The sequence below is a fragment of the Hemicordylus capensis genome, chromosome 2 (genome assembly GCF_027244095.1).
Source record: "Hemicordylus capensis ecotype Gifberg chromosome 2, rHemCap1.1.pri, whole genome shotgun sequence".
NCBI classification, from domain to species: Eukaryota; Metazoa; Chordata; class Lepidosauria; order Squamata; family Cordylidae; genus Hemicordylus; species Hemicordylus capensis.
Genome location: NC_069658.1, coordinates 410664544 through 410687499, shown reverse-complemented (window position 1 = coordinate 410687499; position 22956 = coordinate 410664544). Strand labels below are relative to the sequence as shown.

The 22956-nt window shown below is 44.0% G+C and overlaps 1 protein-coding gene and 2 long non-coding RNA genes across 6 annotated transcripts in view; 2 read left to right on the top strand and 1 right to left on the bottom strand.

The window, feature by feature from the left end:
• LOC128343342 (uncharacterized) overlaps nucleotides 1–22692 on the top strand; it is a 30253-nt gene extending 7561 nt beyond the window's left edge. The window contains exon 2 of the long non-coding RNA XR_008315486.1: nucleotides 22491–22692. This is a non-coding gene — a long non-coding RNA (uncharacterized LOC128343342). The remainder of the gene's footprint in view (nucleotides 1–22490) is intronic.
• RGS9 (regulator of G protein signaling 9) overlaps nucleotides 1–22956 on the bottom strand; it is a 90193-nt gene that overhangs the window by 14880 nt on the left and 52357 nt on the right. For 3 of the 4 annotated variants that reach the window (XM_053292244.1, XM_053292246.1, XM_053292245.1), the window contains 8 exons: nucleotides 20483–20512; nucleotides 18988–19049; nucleotides 15479–15592; nucleotides 14340–14455; nucleotides 12586–12673; nucleotides 11731–11869; nucleotides 10091–10176; nucleotides 1172–1289 (listed from right to left, as the gene is read on the bottom strand). In XM_053292244.1, coding sequence (XP_053148219.1) covers nucleotides 1172–1289; nucleotides 10091–10176; nucleotides 11731–11869; nucleotides 12586–12673; nucleotides 14340–14455; nucleotides 15479–15592; nucleotides 18988–19049; nucleotides 20483–20512 — 753 coding nt within the window. Of the gene's footprint in view, nucleotides 1–1115; nucleotides 1290–10090; nucleotides 10177–11730; nucleotides 11870–12585; nucleotides 12674–14339; nucleotides 14456–15478; nucleotides 15593–18987; nucleotides 19050–20482; nucleotides 20513–22956 lie in introns of all 4 variants that reach the window. The other variant, XM_053292247.1, reaches the window with a different exon arrangement.
• Nucleotides 793–10665, top strand: LOC128343343 (uncharacterized). The gene is made up of 3 exons (XR_008315487.1): nucleotides 793–1604; nucleotides 2986–3115; nucleotides 10252–10665. It is a non-coding gene; the product is annotated as an uncharacterized LOC128343343 (long non-coding RNA).

The window sequence follows — 22956 nt, the reverse complement described above, 5'->3', positions numbered from 1 at the left end:
TTTTTGGGTTTCCTCACACGCAGATCAAAAACAGGGCTAGGCTTCCTTAGCCTGGTTTTGGGTCTGCATGTGGATATCTTCAATTGCATTTTAAGCCTGGAACTGAGTTTTCCTTCCTTTGTCAAATATCCTTTAATTGGTGCCTCTTTCAGAACCCTAAGGATCCATAAAGAGACATCTAACAATCCTTTCTACAACCAAGCTATGTTTCCTCCAATTGAAGGTTGACTTGGATACTGATGCTCAGATCATGTGAACAGGTATCTGGGCAGCCAAGTGTCTTTGAGTGCTTAGAAAATTTGAAGCTTATATCACATACATAGGATGACACCCTGGTATTCTATGTTAATTCATCTGGACCAACTGCAAGACCATGGTTCCATACTTACACTCACTAATACTGATTAGAATATCTAAGATACCCACAAACATGCCCTGAAAAGGGGAAAAATCTGTTTGTATTTATTAACCACTCTACTGATACAGACAAATAGGTGATTAAAGGATATTAATGGACAACTAACTAACCTCTGTTAAGTAATCTGGAGCACACACCCATAATTAGGAATCCCCACTATCCCCACTACCTGCCCTCCACAGCATCTGAACATTATCCAAGTCCCTGAATTGTTCTCCTCCAGTTTTAAGCAAGAGCCTCCAGGCAGTGTGCAGATGCTATGGCTCACAGAACTGTTTTTCAGCCCTTTTCCTCCATCACTTGCAGGCAGCAAGAGGAAAGGCAGCTGGTTGCCATGGTATCTGTATTTTTGAATTTTAGATCTGGGAGGGATGTTTCAGGCAGTTTATAGAAAACATTGTTTCCTTGGCTTGTAAAACGAGCCCATTTGATATGAGGAAAGTCACTGCAAGGCTCACAATGAGACTCTTTTGCCATCTGCGTTCTGTGATTCTATCGGCAATCGCTTGTGAAGTGACACTGCTCTGGATGCCATGGCAACAGCATACTGCGGAGGGGAGGGAGACAGGGAGAGAGAAATGGCTCACTAGTGATGAAGCACCACTGGCACCTGCAGGAAAGGGGGAGGAAGTGCAGCCTACACGCAACCAGCACCCTCACACTACTTTTCCCTGCAACGTGCTTTTCTGGGCCCTACTTAGCAGGCGGGGCCTCCTGTTTCAGCTGGCTTCTACGATCCAGCTTGCTCATAACCTGGGTGATGTCCACATTGGCTGCTGCTTCTTTTGCCTTGGCTTCTTCTTCCTGCTGTCTTAGGATGACAGGGCTGGGGCTGGATCGGAGAACTTTGCGAGCAAATGGATTATTAGAGCTAAAGAGAAACAGAGAGGGGGGGAATAGAGGGTTACTGTGGATGAAGTAAAAGGCAGAATGTAGTTTTAAGTGAGGGTGGATGAAGAGGCAAGGAAGACAGGACAGAACCTTGAGAAACCACATCAAACCAGATTTGTGTAGATGGATTAATCAAAGCTGTTTACAAAATTAATTATCCAGGGATAACATTCCCTAAACACACTGATTTGCTTATACAGATCAGAGATTAATCAGAGCTTGAATCCAATTCAAAGGGAAAGAGAAACCGCTGGAAAGATCAGGGGTTTGTTGTCCTGACTGTCTTCATTTCAAGGTAAGGGTAGTGCTTCCCTTTGTGCAGCACATATGTTTGCTGTGCATATACTGGTGATCCAAACTTTACACATGGCAAGCATGTCTGCTGCCAAGCTTACACCTGTGTATCCTGCAACCACACACAAAGGGGCTGTTCTCACAATCAAAGGTGAGGGTGGCCATCGGGAGCGGAGGAAGCCTTGCTCAGCGTACCTCCCCTGCAGATGATTGCCCTGTGATGCTGGGTGTGTGGACCGGGTGTCCAGACACTCAGCCACTACCCCTGACAGCGTGGTGGTGCAGGGGCCAGAATGCATTGTTCTGGCCCCTGGATATCTATCTCATAATGCACCGTGCGAGTGTGCAGTGCATTGTGAGGATCCCCCCAGCAACAGCCAGGAGCCTAGTCCTGTGAGCAGCTGGCGCTCACACACAAGCAGTTAGCCCAAGTTAAGGGCCTGCTCATGGTCTTAACCTTGGCTAAGCAGTGGGCTCCATAGGGGTTTGCCACTGCAGTGCTATTGGGATCCACATGGATCCTGGTGGTTCTCTGCCTTAGTCCAGTCTTGGCTGCTCATGAGAACAGTCTCAAAGTGTGGATGACATACATATATGTGCACAGATCTTTAAACAGTGGCAACCTTGTGTATACAGGTGTTTAAAAACAGATGGATATGTAGGATGTGTGAATCCTAGAATTCATTGATGGGGTACTCTGAAGTTAAATAACAAACTTTGAATGTTGACTGTGTTTTTTTTAAAAAGTTGAGTTTCTTTCCTTGGCAACAAATATGAACTCCCTTTCTAAAATACAAGTATTGGTTCTACAGATCTCTAATTTTAAAAGTAAAACATAACTTTTAAAAGGCCAACACTGCTGTTATTAATGCTAGCAGTCACTCTCTATCACTGAAGGGCAGAATAAGGTCTGAGCCTTGGCCCTCAGCCTGCAAACACTTTCATGCATGTACTCAATGGCTGTAAGTCGGTAGCAGACCCCATTCTCAGTCTTGTATCCAGTTCTTCACACACAGCTGATCCATGCTACCTCTACCTTGACTCTGGAAATTGTTCAAAACTGCAACTGCAAATACCTAGACTGTTGGGGAAACTCTGTTCTCGAATGGCCAAAGAGCAGGAAATTTTTTTGTTGCACAAACTGACCCTTTCATGAGTAGTCAGGCTTTATTGCCCTCAAGCTGGAAGAGCAGCTCAGGTATGGGGCAAGTTCACTCAGACATAACTTTACATCAAAATATATAACTTAATATACAAAAATAAAATGAGAGATTGTGTAAAATGTGGTTCTCAACAGCATGAAAACATATTTAGAAACAAATATAAATGAGTAAGCACTTTATGTGAACCACCTGCCTGCCTTTGCTTTTCTTTCACTGTAGCCAGGAAGCTGTCTGGAGGATGAATTATACTCCAAAAGTAGTTATGGGCAAAGATGGCTCCATTTGCCAAGGCTATTAACAACCTCAGAGGTGTACAGGAGCATTTGAAAACCTCACTGGTGGCAGCCAGGTATTTTAAAGATCTGCATAGTGCATAATCTTTACAGATGGTGAACACCTTGAGAAAGACCACATCTGCAGCAAATATTTGGAAATTCCATAGCCATCTATATATATAGTTCTCTAAGGCTAATCCCGTGCGTGGCAACTCTCATGAGAGTTCGCAGGCAGAAGCACCATGGTGATTGGGCAGTGGAGATTCCATATGCAGACAGGGAGGAGGAGCCTGTGGCACTGTGGTAATTGGGCAGTGGAGATTCCATATGCAGATAGGGAGGAGGAGTCTGTGATGGTTAAGGTCACTTGGAATGCAACTTACTGGTCGGAAGATGTTCTTGATTGTAGAGGAGAGGAATATATATATATATATATACACACACACACACACACACACACACACACACATAAAAGGAAAGTAGGCAGAGATCTGCGAAGAGAGGGGTTGTGAGGGAGGAAAGAGTGCCTTCAGAAGAAGGAGGGTGCTGTTGTGTGAATTAACTCAGGGAGGGGGAGAGAGAAAGAAGGAAAAAGAAGGGAGGGGAAGAAAGACAGAGGGGTAGAGCAAGTGGAGGAGAGAGAAAGAGAGGGGGGAAAGGGAGGGGAAGAGAGAAAGAAGGAAGGGCAAGGGATGGGCCCGAGCCTGTCAGCGGCCTGAGGGGAACGAGCGGCCATGGCAATGATGACGAGCAAGGAAGGACCCAGTCAACCTGCTGTTTTGGGTTACTGAGGCCATTGGCGGAGGGAAGCAGCCAGGCAAGGGATGGGCCTGGGCCTGTCAGCGGCTTGAGGGGAATGAGTGGCCATGGCGGTGGCAGAAGTGAGGAATGGCCCAGTCAACCACTGCTGCTCCTGTGGGGAGGGTCAGGAGCGGGACTTGGGTGGGGAGGTCTCTGGGGATAGGGGGCTGCAGATAGGTGCCAGCTATGCTGCAGCCGCGACCAAGAGGGGTGAGGGGGATCGAGTATAGGGATGGAAGAGTGACCAAGAGGGGTGAGGAGGATGGAAGCAACCGGATGAAGAGAAGCAGTAGTATGGCTCAGGTGAGGGTGGAGAGATCTCTGAGGTGAGGGGGGCTGTGGCAGGGGGTGAAGGGAGCAATCAAGTACTAGCGCATAGATGCTCTGTGCGGGTTAAGCTGGTTCTTTTTAACAGGTATAAACAATTTTCTTTGGGAGGATCCACTTGGATCCATGATGGGTATAAATAATACCTAAAAATCTGTCAACTTCCTTAACGTGAAACAAATAAGGAAGGGGCTGGTAGAACAGCTATGCCCATTGAACACACAAAAAGTGCAGCATCAGTGGAACTGTTCCAGATGTCTTAATATGGCAAACACATTCCTCCAGTTTACTTGAAATTAGCAAATTTGATGCCATTGTTGTGAAGGAGATCTCTTATAAATATTATCAGTTCAGAATCTAAAAGCTTTTATGTTCATCAGGAAAAATCCACTCTTGGGTCACAAAAGATGCTTACGTTTTTCTTGATTTTTAAAAAATATTAACTGCCCCACTCAGATGGCCACCATACTTTCAGAAGATAGCACCTTGTTAAATAACATGGAACTGAGGTGGTAAAGGTATGACTAGAAGTAGATTAAGGGCTGCCACATAATTTCTATGGCAATTGTGCTTGACACAGTTGCACTAGTCTTATACTGATGTTTCCTGCCATAAATGTGTATTATGTGATGGACAAATACATGACTCTCCACACTCAGGCACATGCACTAGGGAAGCCCTTACTGCCTGCACCACCCCAGCATGTATCCACTGTTGCTAAACATGTGCACCTGCCCTTCACACTTTGTGCCTAATGAAGGAAACACTGGTATTACCAAAACAAACACAACTGCTGCATAAAGTGTGACTCATACCTAAAACAGAGATATATAAAATACTCCAGATTACACATAGAGGCTTTGCACACGATGGGAGGAAATTGGGCTAGCGGAGGCTAGCCCGATTTCCTCCCATCGTGAGACCCACCGGGCTCTCCCATCGTGAGACCCACCAAGCTTGGCTGCGAGCCCGGTGGTTCTTAAGCAGGTCACCCGGGCTCCATGGCACAGCTACTCACAAGGAGACCCCAGAGGGGAGGCGGAAAGCCGCCTCCTGGCTCTGGGGGTCTCCCCAGTATGCCCTGCGCACTCGTGCAGGGCATACTGGAGCTTCCAGGGGCCGCACAGCCCCCGAGCTCCCCAGCCCCCGCCGGCTCCATCATGGAGGCGGCAATCATGTGGGCGGCCAATCCAGCCATCCAGGGCTCCCTCCCTGCTCGTGTCTCACTGATCATGGGACCCAGCTCAGTGTTTCTTCAGCTGTAGTATTAACTCCCAAGTGTCACAATCTGCATGACAGACAGATAGCCAGAAGCCTTCCCTGGACCCCTTAGCAATGGATAATTACAGGCCAATCTCCAATCTCCCTTGGTTGGGCAAGGTGATTGAGAGGGTGGTGGCCGACCAGCTCCAGGAAGTTTTGGAGGAAACTGGTTATCTCGACCCATTTCAAACTGGCTTTAGAGCTGGCTATGGGGTTGAGACAGCCTTGGTCAGCCTGATGGATGACCTTTACCACAGAACCGACAGAGGGAATGTGACTCTGCTGGTTCTTCTGGATCTCTTGGTGGTGTTCAGTTCCATCGACCATGGTATCCTTCTGGATCACCTGGGGGAGCTGGAGATAGGGGGCACTGCTTTGCAGTGGTTCCGCTCCTATCTCTCGGGTAGATTCCAGATGGTTAACCTTAGTGACAGTTGCTCCTCAAAACAGGAGCTGTTATATGGAGTCCCTCAGGGCTCCATTCTGTTACCAATGCTTTTCAATATCTACATGAAACCGCTGGGTGAGGTCATCAGGAGGTTTGGTGCTGGGTGTTATCAATATGCTGATGACACCCAAAAACACTTCTCCTTTTCATCTTCGGGATATAGCACTCACTCTCTAAATGCCTGCCTACAGGCAGTAATGCGCTGGATGAGGGATAACAAATTTAAGCTGAATCCAAGCAAGACAGAGGTGCTCATTGTGGGGGCTCAGAATCTGAGGGGTGAGTTAGATCTTCCTGTGCTGGGTGGGGTTACCAGCCGCCCCCCCCAAGGGGCAGGTGCGCAGCTTGGGAGTACTCCTGGACCCAGGCCTCACCCTGGTATCTCAGGTGGAGGCTATGGTCAGGAGTGCTTTCTATCAGCTCCAGCTGATTCAACAGCTGTGCCCTTTCCTTGAAGAGGATGACCTAAAAACAGTGGTGCATGAGCTAGTAACCTCCAGGCTTGACTATGGCAATGCGCTCTACATGGGGCTGCCTTTGTACGTAGTTCAGAAACTTCAGTTTGTTCAAAATGTGGCAGCCAGATTGGTCTCTGGGGCAACTCAGAGAGACCACATTATGCCTGTCTTGAAACAGTTACACTGGCTGCCGATATGTTTCCGGGCAAAATACAAAGTGCTGGTTATTACCTTTAAAGCCCTGAACGGCTTGGGTCCGAGTTATCTTAGAGAGCACCTTCTTCTGCATGATTCCCACCGCACGTTAAGGTCATCTGAGGAGGTCCACCTCCAGTTATCACCAGTTCGTTTGGTGGCGACTTAGAGGTGGGCCTTCTCTGTAGCTACTCCTGGGCTATGGAATGCTCTCCCGGCAGAAATCCGTAATCTGAGTTCATTACTGTCTTTCAGGAGAGCCCTTAAAACTTATCTGTTTGGCCTGTCCTTCCAGGGTTTTTAAACTGCTGTAAACTGTTTTAAATTGTTTTAAATGGTTGCACTGGTTTTCCAGGAGGGTTTTTTTTTTCCTGTTTGAATGTTTAATTGGTTCTATTCTGTTTTTATAGTTTTGATTTTTAACTGTTAACTGGTTTTAATTGTTTTTATTCTGTTGTAAACCGCCCTGAGCCATTTTGGAAGGGCAGTATATAAATCAATTAATCAATCAAATAAATAAATAAATAGCCTAGCAGGTAGAATGCTGAGCATCAGTTTTGCCCCTTGTGCCATGTTTCAGAAAGGCTTTTTTCCCCCTTTTTAAAGGTCCAACATGTACATTTTTCCAGTTATGTGTTCATTCTTTGCATTATTAAATAGCTGAAAATAATTTAAATTAAGTTTCAAAACAGAAATTTGTTTAATATGGAGTCACTATCAACGCTTAACATGGAAGCTTCTAGAGTTAATTCTGTGAAGTATTGTAGTACAAAATATGGGGGAAATTCTAATGGAATGCTTGGTGAGTCCTAAATACTGCAGCATCCTCAGCCACCTTTCGTTCTAGCTATGTACCCTCCTACTTAGTATTTACAGAGAAGTGGTGTAGTACAAGTTGACGACTGTGGTTCAAATCTCGCCTCAGCCATGAACTAACTAGGTGGCCTTAGAGAAGCCACTGTCTCTCAGCCCCAGTCCTCTAGCTGTAATATAAGACTCTAAGTGACAGGCCTACCTTGCATGCAGGGCCTGCCTGAAGCTGAGTGAGGTGGTCAGCTCAGGCAGTGGATGGGTGCGGGTGGCAGATTGGCCACCTCCACTGATGTCAGAGTTGTAGAATCATTGGGGAACAGTGACCACAGTGTGATCCAATTCAGCTTATTTGCAAGTGGAGCACTGCCAAGGAAATCCAACACGGATGCATTGGACTTCAGAAGAGGAAACTTTTCAAAAGTTACAGGACTGGTAAAAAAGAAACTGAAAGGGGAAGTCAGGAGAGTCAGATCCCTCCAGAAAGCATGGAACTTGTTTAAAACCACAATAATATAAGCTCAGTTGGACTGTATACCAAGAAGAAGGTATATCCCCTGTCCCCAAAGGGCTCACAGCCTAAAAAGAAATGCAAAGTTAATCGCTCCTTTGTAGCCTGTGTGGCACGGGGAGAATGATTGCCATGAACCCTGCTTCAGGACTTCTCCAGCCTTTGGGCTGTGCGGTCCGGGGTGGACGAATGCCTAGAAGTATCCAGATCCTCTCTTACAGAAGGGGGGGTTGGCTTTGAAGGAATTGGGTGGGGTGTACCTGCCCATTCCCGAGCCAGGGTGTGTCGCCCATGTTTTTAAATTGTTAGTTGTGTTATTGTTTTTAATTTGTTTTAGCTTTTCATTGTTTTATAAGTTTGTTTTAATTGTAAACCGCCCTGAGCCATTTTGGAAGGGCGGTATATAAATCAAATAAATAAATAAATAAATAAAGTAAGTAAGTAAGTAAGTAACACCAGCATCAGCCACTGAAGGAATGCTGTGCTGGGGTTGGATGGGGCCAGTTGCTCTCCCCATGATCAATAGAAGAGATTCACCACTAAACAGTCCCTTTTTACTCAGTTAGGGGTAGCTGCTAATTGAGTAATGTTAGGTAACTAAGTAACATTAATTAGCTAACTGCTAACTTCTTACTACTGCCACCTCATGGAAGGCACAAGCTGCACTTGCCAGGCCCACCTATCCATGGCCTGCATCACGTGGCTCTGCAGCCTGCCACTGAGGCTGAACCTCCACTCTGACCCTCCCATTGGATGGCTGGTGAGGAGGAAGGGGAAGGAGGCAGAGGAAGAGAAGCTGCTCATGAGAGCAAAGTGTGCTGAGCCAACAAAATGCTCCAGCTGCTCCCCAGAACTTTGGACACCACAACACATGCCCAAAACATTTGTTCCCCAAAACATTTTCTATTCCTCCCAATGCAAAAAAAAAAAAAAAAAAGGTTATTTGTTCCACAAAATAGTCACATGTTCTCTATAGAAGTCCCTAGTCGGCGAGCCTACTGATATGTAAAGGGATGTTCTTGGGGAGGAAAGGTGAGGCATTGGTAGGGCTGACATGGAGGCAAGGCATTGATGAAGCTAGCGGCGAGGAAAGGACTCAGTGGGATTTACGGGGAAGCAGGTGTGTGGCACTCTCTGTGGGGGTTGCGGCTCACCACATTGTCTCAGGTGCTGCAAGGGCTTGGGCTGGTCTGCTTACAGGGTTGTTTGTAAGGATACTGCTCTTGTATGTCATGAAAGCAGCTTTAGGAGCCTTCAGATTGGGCTACCCTAGAATGGTTTCAATGACAACGAAACCAAATGTATACCTGTGTTTCTGGTCAGCTGCGCTTTACTTTAAAATGCCTCCAAGGAAGAGTGATTTATATTGTTAAACATGCTCCTCACTTCAGGAAGCTGTGAGAAATTCTAGGGGTGCAGCACTTCTCAGATTCTGGCTTCCTTTGAAGGAGAGATCACTGAGGGCTCATGTTGTCTATGTAATATTTTGTTTATCTACAAATACACAAGTTGAACATCAGATGAAATAGCAGGACACAAATGTAGCAATAGGATACATCAGATCCCTAGTGTGAAAATCCAGTACCCTAAGGTGCTTCTGCTGTTTCTGCTCTCTTTCTTAGCTTCTATTCTAGTCTTTCCAAAACTCAGTCTGTTTCTCTCTGTGTTCCACTCTTCCCCTTCCACTAGTTGCTTCCTTTTGTTCTCTCTTTATATTCTAATGCACAATGTATGGGGGTGGGGGCTGTCACTTTACACTCCCGCATCAGCCCCTCCTATCAGGTATGTATATGCCTTTTTATGAGGGCCTGATAGCTTCTGCCATCAGGATACTTCATGGCCATTATCTCTCCCATTTGGAGACATCCACTGGCATCTTGAACTATCAGCCAGCATTGTGCCACTTAAAGAGACACCCAGGCAAGTAGCTGTTTCCTAGTTTGTAACACTGTGTTCTTGGACACCTTATCTGTAAGCAGTTGGTAATGCAAAAGGTTTCTCCAACAAGAATCTGGTCTATTCCTTCCTGGAAGCAAGCCTCTGAAGCTTGTCAGCTCCAAAACAGAGCGATCAGTCTCTAAATCTGACCTTTTTTTGTTCCCTAGTGAAAAGCCTACTTTTAATTAAGCAAATGCCTAAATCACAGTTATTTTTGCCCAGGCTCCAGCACTTTGCTTTTAGTGCCCTCATTTAAACCAATAGCAAATAACCCACAATTAAACCCCATCCCACTTGCCTTTTTTTCACTGCTTCTTGTGGTTCAATTGCCTTGGACAACATTTCCTTGTATATCGGAGACTTTAAATAGCGACCATAAGAATCCTACTGGGGGAAACAAAAGGGAAAGCGGTAGTTATGGATTACAAGCAGCCTAATTAAAATCATTTCTCCTTACAGCTGTTTAGGAGTCAAAGCGGCTGGAAGCGTGTGGGGGATAGAGGATAATCTTACCCAGCAGCACAAGAGAACATCTATTCTCCATATTAGATAAGCATTATGAAAACGACTGGTTAAATTAATGCCCATGTGGTTAGAATTCACAACAAAGCTGGGGCCAATGAAGTCTTTTTCTCAGATGCCAAAGCACCCAATAAGGACTAAGAAAGAGGTTCTTGTCCTAGAAAGAGCTAAAAATATAATTCATTCCTCTCCATTTTTCAAGTGCATGTTTTAGCTTGTCTTATTAAAAGTTCTGTGCTTCCTGAACGCTGTAGTTTGATATACGAGCATGAGTCATCTGGAGCTATTGTGCTATAAGCACTTTTGCACTGTGTCTTCCCTATATGTGGTCCACTGTGATTGATGTTGCATAGGCTGGTTGAGGTGAGGAGAATTCAGATTATCCAGAATGGACAGGGTGTGCTACTGGGCAAGATGGACTTCTGGTTCCTTAAAGTCTAAGATTCTTTGGATCCATGATTTGTCTAATAACACAAAATGACTTGGTCTGCCTTGGCACCAGCTGTTTGAGAGACATGCCAGAATAACCATAGCCATTGGCAAACCCTCTTTTGTGTGGGGGGAAAAGGGCAAATGTTGTGTTTAAACCATCTTCTGTGTTGAGCTACAACTGATGTCAGTGGACCTTAGGTTACCTCAAGTTGTACAAAGTCTGAAAATACCCTAAAAGCATTTGCAAATATCTCAGAAAGATGAACTCCAGATAAATTAGTTGACTATTCAATTAAGGTGCCCATAAATCTTTCCTCCTAAGGCAAACAACAGTTTTTGGGCTGAACAACAATTTTTATCCCCTGTACTGCAGTCCAGTCTGTAGATCCTTTTCTTTTTCTTGTGTTAGTTCAAAAAGGTGGAACTACAATGACATTTCTTATTTCATACAGGCCCTTAATGCCAAACTCAAAACACTTTTTTTTAAACCCAGGATCTTGCTTCTGCTGCTGTTACTCCTAGGTCAGCCAAACAGGAAAAAAGAGACATAGGTCCTCAGAAAATGGAACCTCGGGATGAAAAAGTCACGAAAACCATGGCATTGTATATAGGGAAAAGCCAGAGAATTCAAAAATTACAGCTGTACATGACTTTGGGTACAAATGGCAAAAGTCAAGGAAATTCTGTTTTGTTTCATATTTTCAGAATTGCTCCTCAACTCTTGGCTTGCCTCTCCCTTGCAGAAGGAATGTATTCATCATCAGGAAGCTTGGTCACTTTTGCATGGCCAAAATTAGCCTCTCAAGAAGCTAGTTTACTTCCATTTTCTTCAAACTCACAAGGAAGATCGTCACTGATTCACCAGTGGATTCTGCCTATGTGCAAGAACTATTTCTTTCAAATACGTTTGTGTGGGGGCTACAGTGAAGCCACAGATAACTGGAAAAGACTGACAGTTTGGTTTTATGAGCAAAAATGACAAACCTTTTTCATGAGCATATAAATATGAGTCTGTGCAGCATCTAAGACATAACGATGAGGGTGTTTGAGGCCTCTGACTGTGATACCCATAGTGGTGCCATCAATATTGATCCAGCGTCTTGCTCCTGGTGCCAAGAAAGTTCTGAAATTTAAAATAATGAAATTGGGGGTGGGATGGGATGACATAAGCCTTAAAATGGGGTACAAAGAATGCGTGGAGATTCTTGAAGTTGCCAGGGCAGATCCACTAATAGTGTGCATTTCTTGACCTTTAACATGAATGGATATTGCAAGGGTCTCGCATATCTCATATATTATTCTCCATTCTAAATAACGTGTTTATCTAATTATGTGCAGCATTAATGTTATTATGAACAATCCCCTAATTAAGAGGCTTTTTAATAGTTTTTGTTGTACATCCAGTTAGGATACTCTTATGCCTACTCAATACAAAGGTCTCAGACCATGTGACTAGTTAAATCTACTAGTGTAGTAGTAGTAGATTAATACGGAGTAAAATTCCTACATTGCATATGCATGCATTCTTAGGATGCCTACCATAGAAACAATTCCAAAAAAAACCATTTTGGTCTTGCAGTCTATGAAAGCTACAAGACTCTTTGCTGTTCTTACGATAGATTCATGTGGCCATTCTTCCCTCTCTGAAGTGACTTTTTACATAGAGAAAGTTTTTATGGTCCACTCCATCAGATGCATGATGGATTACCAATGCTTTAAGACCACCACCACCCCAATTTAATGAAATAAACATTCACTTTGGTGGTATTCCCTATTACCAAAAAAAAGGAAGAAAAATACACCAAGATTTTTCTAATACTGTACTAATACTATGCTCACTTGTAAATTTCTTCTGCTTTTTCCTTCACCTTGGATTGGTCTCCATACTTCAGATCTTCACAAGCTTCCCAAAATCCCAGATTTTCCCCTAAATGGAAATGGAAGGGGAAACAGTGTTGGGCAATATAAAAGTGTGTTAGACAATATCCCTATTAATATATTATTGTCAATGCATAGGGACATAGGAAGCTGCCATATACTGAGTCAGAACATAGGTCCATCTAGCTCAGTATTGTCTACACAGACTGGCAGTGGTTTCTCCAAGGTTGCAAGCAGGAATCTCTCTCACTGTATGCTTTGGTAGCTCGTTGGTTCAATAAAAAAATCTTGTCCTATATTGGGAGAAGCCACAGAGGGAACTTGAAACCTTCTGCTCTTCCCAGAGTGGCTCCATCCCCTGAGGGGAATATCCTACAGTGCTCACACATCAAGTCTCCCATTCATAAGCAACCAGGGCAGACCCTGCTTAGATAAGGGGACAAGTCATGCTTGCTTCCACAAGACTAGCTCTGTGTACAGTGCACACACATACAGATCTGTACACACTTACAATTATTCATGTTATGTTGAATGCACATACAGCACTACATTTCCTTTCTGTATCTGCATTTGGTAGGTCCATACCCAGGTTCACTCTTAAAAGAAACACAGGTACAATCATTCACACAAACACATGCACTTTTATGCCGATATCTGAATGCACAAACAACACACGATCCTGTAACCGGGGTGGAGATGACTGTGGGAGGAGGCAGGATCACAACTACCTCCCCCTGCCACCCCAGTGATCCTTTCCTTTTCTTTGGCTGCACTGCTCGCATGCCCATATGAGCCATGCTGCTGAGAGCAGTGTGGCCATTTGGAAGCTGGGGAAACAAAGCCTGGCTTCCAGAAATCCCACAATACGCCGTGTGAGGAATCCTACAATGTCCCCACTGCTGGGAGCTCTAGCCACTCAGCTCTGTGGCTGCTCAGGCTACAGGCAGGGATTGGGGTAGAAGAGCACACTCACACCCTTCTGTCTCAGTAAAAGCCCAGTAAAAAGGTGACCCAGCAGGCAGCACCAGGACTGGGACTGATCCCAGCGCTCCACATGAGCAGCCCTACCCAGGTAGGGCTGTGCAGGCCCGGGTACTACTGCTCATGTGCATGCCCTTAATGTTTGAATAGGGTTAGTGTCCTGCTGACTAGTGACTTAAACCTAGGGTGGCTGGGTGCAAATGAGACAATTTTATTAGTTGTCTAGAAGAGGGAACTTCCCAGCAGATACAGCTCCTCTCAGCCCTGCATGACAAGCTGTTCTTGCCAAAATTTCTTATTCTGCACAAATATGAAATGCACACAAATCCTGTGTTCTTCTGCATCTGTCCATCCTATTTTATTCCATGGTTGTATGTGGTCTCCCAGGTACAGAGAGATCTGTAATTTTCAAAGGTTTTCTTGTTTTCATGCCCTTTTAAAACACCTCAGAATTTGAAGTACCTTTGTGGTTACAGGTTTGGTGCTGTTTTATGTTCTGTGCCACTAGATGGTTTTGTACATACAGTACTAACTCCATAGGCAAGAGCTTTATTTTATTCTTGATAGTTTTATTCTCGTTGTGGATGTACTCTGTTATCACCTCAACTCTTGTAAAAGGAAATGGCTTTCACCAAACGAAATTCATCTCAGCTAGCCAAGTGTGACATTGCTGAGTTCCAGTACAGCACAAGACAGCTAAAGAGGTGAAAAAGCAAACACAATTTCAAACCCACCACTGAACTCTTTCTTCAGGAACAGCTGGAAGCTCTGGCGGCCTTTGGGATCCCTCATCAGCTCACTAAAATTGAAGGCCCATCTTTCCACTCGTGCTTTTGTCGGGGTTTCAACCCTACAAAAGATGAATTACAAGTAAGGCAATTTCTCTCTCTCTCTCTGTGAGAGTCAAGCTGTTCATCTATTCTTGGATACTAAAAGAAAGCAGAAGCTCTCTCCCACACATACACACATCCTAAGTTGGCTACAAAGCTATTTTTTCACTGCTCTCAAATACATCAAAATGAACTCCTGAGATTAGGCCACTAAAGAAACTGATATCATTGTATATGGCAAGATTGTTATATCTAAAGGGTCTGGTGCTGTTTTGACTTACAACATAATTATTTCACTGACTCATTCACAGAACAAATTGTTTCGTTGTCACAGAACAAAGTATGAATCCTAATTACATTTCTGGAGAATGCACACTATTACAAGAGGAAACAAACTTGTGGTAGAATCAGCAGTCAACAGCAGAGCGTACCCTCATTAGCTATTCAGATATTTTCAAGCATGAAGCTTAAACTGGCTCTTGCTTACCATTTGTTATATAATATGAATATAAAACCTACATTGTTTAGAATTCACAATATAAATCTCTTCTCTGCTTTTTTTGGGGGGGGGGGAGCCATGCCTGGTACATCTCAATAAATCAGGCTCAATGGAGAGCAAGTTTCCAACAATATGGGTGCAAGGTCCTCTTCTAGATATGGTGTCTGTCCCTTTAAAAGGTATGAAACACCAGAAAAAGATGCATAAGCCACTATTTTATTGGTCCTTTTGCCTGAAAAACTGAATTCTTGCTCACTAAAACAAAAGAATGGATGACTGAGTGGAGCAAGATGGCAAGCAGCACAACAACTGCATCCTTTCTCTGTGCCTTGGCACTTTTAAAGGCAAAGGTGTTTCATCCAGATGAAGACAAGGTAACCCTACCTACCAAGCATTTGAAGCAGATAATCAGAAAGAAGAGTGGTGAAGAAACTGAAATCCATAAATAGCTAAAAGTTTCTCTGACGTACAAAAATGTCATAGGAGTCAATATCTCTCTAAATGTCATTATAACTCACAAGCAGAAGAAAAATGCAATACGTACAGCTTTGCATTCAGCTCCCAAAAATCCACATCATCTGAGAGCCAGGGGTTGCTAGGAAGGCATCCAGAAATGATGGGGTCATTGGAGCGGAACTGTTCACTGTACTTAACTATTCTGAAACATTGGAGATAAAAACGGGATGGTCATCTTTGGGCAGTATTCTAACCATAACAGTGGCTGATGTCCTGACTAAATTACCTGACAGAAGCCCCACTGAAACTATGCCATCCTTTAGAGTACCTCCTGAGTAATAATATTGAGTAACTCAGTCTGGACACCAGCCAGTAAGAATAAAACTATTAATACAGATCTTGAGTGATTTCACAACAGTGAAGAACATTTCAATATTTTGATGCAAGATATAAACACTTGGCATTTCCCACCAGGCCTACCACAACATGACCCTGGTTGTGAAACTGGAACCAACTCTCTAAGAAAGCCTGTTTCAAAAGAGTGGCTGAGCTGTACCAAGAGTCTCCTTCAGTTATTGGAAACTCAGATTGATTAATTTCACACAGCGCATAATTAATCTATGGAATTTTTTGCTATGGGATGTGGTGATGGCCACCAGCTTGGATGGCTTTAAAAGGGATTTAGACAGACTCATGGTGGACAGGTCTATCAATAGCTACTAGTCTGGTGGCTGTGGGCCATCTCCAGCCTCAGAGGCACGATGCCTCTCATTACCAGTTGCAGGAGAGTAACAGCAGGAGAGAGGGCATGCCCTCAACTCCTGCCTGTGGCTTTCAGTGGCATGTGGTGGGCCACTGTGTGAAACAGGATGCTGGACTAGATGGGCCTTGTGCCTGATCCAGCAGGGCTGTTCTTATGTTCTCAGAGCTGAACTACACATTCTCTAATCACATGAGTGTAGTCCTTCCTTGACTAGCTTGGAACATAGATGAAGGATTGTGTGTTTGAGGAATTTTACCTGCACATCAAAAACCTGTCTGTGGAAATCTGGTATGTCAAAGACAAATGATATAGCCTAGCCTTTTCCCTGCATATATCCATCTTATATGCAGAGGTTTCTCTCTTGCTCTGTGAGTGTGTGTGTGTGTGTGTGTGTGTGTGTGTGTGTGTGTGTGTGTAGCATGGGAGATCATTCAAACATGCAGTCCCCCCATTTGCAATCTGAAATGATATGGTCCAGGAAGAGCTGTACCATATGTTTTTTCTAAACATGCCAATTGATTAGTGAAGTCATAAAAGAATGGAAATACATGAGGGATTGGACCTCTACTGGCCAGTGCCTAGTCCTGGTAGATCCACATTACCTTTAAGACACAGACAGACAAAAGCCCAGCCCTCGCTAGAATCTTGAGATCTTCAGGATACACCGTGGGACCTGACCTTTGCCATAATAATCCCTGGCAATACCTCCTAGCATTGCTTGTTCACACATGCCATTCAACAGATAACTTTGTGTATGTTTTTGTAGATCTTCAGAAAGCTCATCATTGAAGATGCTTCTGCTGGGGACAATTTTGCCTCAAGAGGCCATGTAGATCCCTTATGCATACACTTTTGGAACTTCAAGATTGTCTCATTACATTTATGAGGAAAAAACAGCAAGACTCTTGGAGGAAGAAGACTCAATTTATTTAAAACTTGTATGTAGGGTATAGTCAAATTCAGCTGCAAAACCCAAGAGCCATTTTAGTTACATTTTATAGTGACAGAATGAGACAATTAGTTCATAATATCATCAATCAAAATGAATCAACAATAACAGGCAGTGCAAGCATTCAAGTATTGTCAGACATTGCTCCCAGAACCATTAATAAGTAGGGGGAAGAGAGTGTGGGGATAATAACGGAAGATTTAAAAGTTTGAAATTATATGCAGGTGATGTTTTCCTGTCAAACCTTTCATATATTACAAAAAACCTATAATTGTTTAAAACATAAATGAAGGACTTTGACTCTTAAATCATATAAGGAAAGAGACATGGGGAACTCAAGAGGCTACAAATAGAGAAAAACAACAAAAATGCCCCGAGGAGAGCAGATCTAAGAAAGATGTGTTTTTTGGGATCTTTGTTGTTTGAAGACTCAAGCTGAATTACTTTCACAGATGAGCAAACAATGCCATATCAGAGGTGGAAGCTTCAAATAATAAGTTTATCTTTAGGATGGGCAGGGCTTTCTTGTGAAAGGACAACTCCTGCTCTATGCAATAGCTGATGTTCAAGAGCCTTAGTCAAGGGAATCAGCAGTCATTTATTGACAAATCTGGAAAAATAATCCAAGAGGCTTGATTTCTGTCAAGCTCCTATAACAAATAGGTCATTCTTCCCTTTTGAAAAAACTACTATTCAAACAACCATTCCTCTCATTAGGTGGCTGCAAGGAAGGAAGATTATTGTTGAAAATAATGTGGACTAGGATTCAGACGGTCTAGTAGTTGACCATGGAAATATTAAAATGGAAACACACACGCACACACACACACAAGCATCCAGGGAGGGATGGGGCAGCCCCCCCATCAAGCTAGTTTTTACTGAATTCAGTGGGGCATACTCCCAAGGAGGGGGTACTGGATTGCTAGCTTTGCCCCCCTCCCCATCCCCAGAAAATGTCCTGAGGATGCCCCTTCTCACACAAGTTGCTTGTTAACTTGAGAGTTGTCTGGTGTAAAGAAGCATAATATATAAAGAGGGGCCTTGGCCCCAGAGTGAGCTAGGTTTTGCAGTTCAAAAGACAGAGGTGCCTATCAGCAAATCAAACACAGATTGCTATAGCTGTGCCACAGATTACTACAGCTGTGCATATTCCGTGCTGGGCTCAGCCCTTGCTTAATCATAAAGAGGAGTGCAGAGTGCATTTCTCTCCCTGTTGAGTAATAATAATCTATTAGAAGGCAAGCCTTCCAGGTCAGAAAGTGTATGCTAAAGGCAGGCAATAGCCTGGCAGTTCTATCTTTAAAAGAAAACAACCCACTAGTCGAATCACCTTAATTAAAATAACTGAGTTCATGAAGGACAAAAAGAGCCATTTCTCACGAGCAGTGAGAAAGGGCAAGAAGGTTAGCAGAGAGGAAGCCCTAAAGAGCTTACCTCCCCACAGATGATCGACGGTGTCCTCTTTGGTGGGCAGATCACCCGCCCAGACGACTACCGGCTGCTGACGGTGGCTCAGAGGGCCAGGGTACCCTCCTGCATGCCCCCTGTCCCCCAGAGCTCTAATAATGTACCACACGAGTAAGTGGTGCATTATGGGGATCCTCCCTCCCTCCCACAAATTATGCAGTCGAGTTTCCTGCATTTGGGAAATCGCAGGGGTCAGCACACCTGCAGTGCAATGGATGAGCCTGCCTGGGATCTCCTCAGCCTGCTAGCCGTGGCTGCAAGCTCTCCTAACCTCATTTTGAAGGGTCGCTGCCTAGGCAAGTTTGCCGCTGAGTCACTGCTGGGATCGGGTACACATTCGCACCGAAAACCAGGCTTGGCTTCCTTAGTTTGATTTTCAGTGCGCGCGTGAATAGCTTCAAAGAATGTCAGACCTTACCCTCCCAGGGAGACAGATGACTTCACTGTAGTCTTCATGATGGCCTGCTGGTAGTACATGATCTATGAAGACATACAATATTGGTTATATTAGCAGAACAGCAGACACTTGAGTGAAAGCCTAACCTATCAATCAAGAAGCTAGTTATTTTCTTCCATAACCTTGTGTAATCTCACATAAAATAGTGCTTAGGGGACTGCCCAGAAGGTGGCCTCCTGGACTATTAGTTCTGCATATGTGAGAAACAAACAAGGCAGTATGTATGGAATCACCAGAACCATTTCCATGCAAAAATGCATAGCCTGTACTGGTTCTGTAATCACTCACCTCTGCCATAAAGAGAGGCTGGGGCCCAGCATAGGATGGATGTCACAAGTGTTTGTGGACTGCAGGGACAGGAGATGGGATTGAAATCCAGGTGGTTTCTAATACCAATGCTGCTTTTCAAGTGGCTGGAAACTGGCAGATGCGGGTGAGGAAAACAAAAGGCTGGCCCTACTATTAATCAGAATGGGGTGGCTAGTGAGCAAAAAACTGTCATTTATTAAATAACTGGCAGGTGTGTGGGTGCATGCGCGCGCGCACACACACACACACACACACACACTGCTGGCAGGAGGTGGAGGTTGGATTTTATGGCTCCAGCACAAAAATGTATTGAATCAGTTCTGAAAAGATAGTTTGCCCACTGTTGAAAAAGCAGGGGCTAAGCCAAGGATGCAGGATGCAAGTAAATAAACCCTAACTGGGTGTAGATCCCCAGTTAACTTTTACCTCTCTGTATGTAAAGGTAAGGGTTAACTGTAGCAATATCAGAAGGGTTAACTATAGCAATAGGTCTAGAAACAAATCTGGCTGGTAATGTGTCACTTATTTTATTTTTTAAAGAATAATTAATTCCAGACTGGCCCCAAGCATGACAAGCAGCTGGGTCAGTCAGAGAAATCCCTAGACTGCTACAATAAGAATCTTACTTACAGCATCTAGGAACAATATTTATATATATTTCTCTTAAATGTACCCGTCACTAATCCCATGAGTGGCAGCTCTTGTGAGAGTTCGTGAGCAGCTGCTGATAGCGATGGGGATGGGCAAGAGGGAGAATATGGCAGGGGTGGTGGTGGCAGGCCCATTAGCCGGCTGAAGAAAACCTCAGGCGGGAGGGGGCCGCGACCAGCGGGCAGGTGGTTGAGGGGCCAGGCAGCCGTGACTGGCAGTTGGATGGATGGCCAACGAGAAAACAGCAGTGAGGCCGGGAGGCTGGGCAGGCGGTGGAAAAGAAGAAGAAGGCAGCTGAGGGCAGGTGGGGGGAGGAGGTGGCAGCTCCAGGCGGGCAAAGAAGGTGGTGGTGGCAGGCTGGGCCGGCAAACTAGAGGAGCAGATCCTCTGTGCCCAGCCCAGCTAGTATGCTTTTATTAGAAGAAGACCTTTATCACTACTAACAGAAACAATCATGAAAAATAAATATTTATTACAGACGTAAAAGAGAAATTACCTCTCTCCTGTAAACATCCATGGTTTTTTTCTGTAAAACAAAGGAAAATAAATAGCAAAACAAAAAAATAAATCTATGGGTCTATGTTCAAAGCTGCACTTGAAGAGGCATCCATCTTTTATTTAGACCCCTTTATCAATTAAAAACAAACTCAGACTAGTATGCACCCAGTTCATCTAACAAAGAGTACACTGATGTGAAGAGTTTCTGTTCGCCATATGATACTGTTACAATATGGTATTGCCTGCTCCTTTGCAGCCTGCATATGTGTGTGCATTTAATTACAGAGTTATTCTAATGGAGCTAATATAGATTCATTTAGGAGACAGAGATTAGATCATTCTGTATTAGTTAAAGGCGACAGGAACCGACACATTGCAAAACATAAACACTGCAATTAAAAGCCTTGGAAACAATGTCTGCTGTGCTTATGCTGTGATTTAAATAGCTCAGATGATGTTGTGTGTCATCCACCAGCCAGCAAGCAACTGAAAGCTAGAAATTAACTGCAGGCTGTTTGTTCCTGCAGCTCCCTTTGAAGTCTCATGCCGTGACTTTGTTTGGAATAAACTGATGGAAACAGAGGAGAGGCGTGCCAAGCCTAGGCTTTCAGGAAAACCCTGAAGTTTTGTGGAGGCCCTTTTACTTCTATGCTTTTCATTCAAGTGCTTACTCACTTTGTGTGCTGCCATGCAAGTTAACATGCAGATATGTGTAGCAGGGCCCTGACAGCTTTCTCTCTCTTGGAAAAACACTGGCAGGGGCATTTTGAACAGAGGACCAGAGAGGAGGGAAGAGGTGTATAACCCTTGCCAGCTCAAAATCCCCTCCAACTGCTTTCCTGCCACATAGTTTCAGATACATGTTTCACAGGTTTTCTGATGTCACGTCCAGTTATGCCCTTAATTCCTTTGTATGAACTGCCCTTGAAACTAAAGCCACCTGCCAGTCAAACAAATGCATTACAACCAAAAGCGAGCACCAGAAGTTGCTTCATGGTGTGATGCCATTGACTTCTAAGGTTGAAAATCTGTGCTGTGAATATGAGGGCTTCTTCACTATACACTTGACTTTACAGGCAAAAATCTGTGCACAGTGTATGTGCACATCTACTTATGTGGGCATTGACCAGAAATCCACATAAACACATGCTCCCAAATTTAATGCAAAGAAAAAGGTGCCCATTGTTCTCCCAGTGGTTTTCTTTGTGACTGGGCCATTGTGTCATAGGTGATGGGTAGAACTGTCACCAAGCGCAGCCAGAGCATTACTTTCCTGCTTAGTAATGAATGAAAATTATTCAATAATATTGGAGAAAATAAAGAGATGTGCCTGATGAATTCACCAGAGAGGGCACTAAATTAGCTCCCTGCTCCTAGTGATCCTGAGAATCAAATTAGCATAGCCCCTAACCTTGTACCTATTGTCTGATCACTCTAGTGTGATGGAATGCTGGAGACTAGTGGCGTGTGTGTGTGGACAGATACATTTCCAGCACACCACGTTAGGAACGAAGGAATCTGTCATATACTGAGTCAGACCACAGGTCCGTCTCGCTCAGTATTGTCTACACAGACTGGCAGCGGCTTCTCCAAGGTTACAGGAAGGACTCTCTCTTATTTTGGAGATGCCAGGGAAGGAACTTGTAACCTAGATGTTTTTCCCAGAGCAGCTCCATCCCCTAAGGGGAATATTTTACAGTGCTCACACTTCTAGTCTCCCTTTCATATACAACCAGGGTGGACCCTGCCTAGCTAAGAGGACATGTCATGCTTCTACCACAAGACCAGCTCTCTTCATTAGAGTTCGTAGATCCCCTTTTCATTACCCCATTAAAGGGTCCATAGTCACAATCAAACTCCATCAGTTTCCAACAGTGAGCAAAGTTACATAATTGAAGAGTGTGTAGCTAATCCACACAAAGCAAAATTTAGTATTGAAAAGTCAGCTGAATTAAATTAGATACATCTCTCCTTCCCACTAATCTCCATCTTTATGTTTCTTAAAGGTATACCCCTTACATAAAGGAGAACAGCAAGGAAAGAATAAAATGTGACTCATGGAAGTTATCTTCTACAGAACAATCAACCAAGGACCTCACAGACAGGAAGGCCATACACACATCGAAGAAAAAGAGACTGGAGAGAGAAAAAGAAAAGAAAGGGAGAACATCGTTATTATTTTAGAGAGCAATAAAGCTCTTAATGAAATGTTGTATTTGCTATTTGAAACACAATAGTTTTACCTAGGTATCCATTTTTTCTTCCGAACTTTCCACTACTTAATCATTTCATATTAATTTATTTTCCTTTATAATTTGTTGTATGCATGCAGCCAACTATTGGTTTAAGGTTGTCACCTTCATGTTCATCTAGCCAAGAAATTCAACTGTACATGACACATCCAAGAACTGAGGGAAGTAGCAAAACTCCTAGTGAATTGCTCATGGTTTTGACCACTAGCCATGTGTTTTT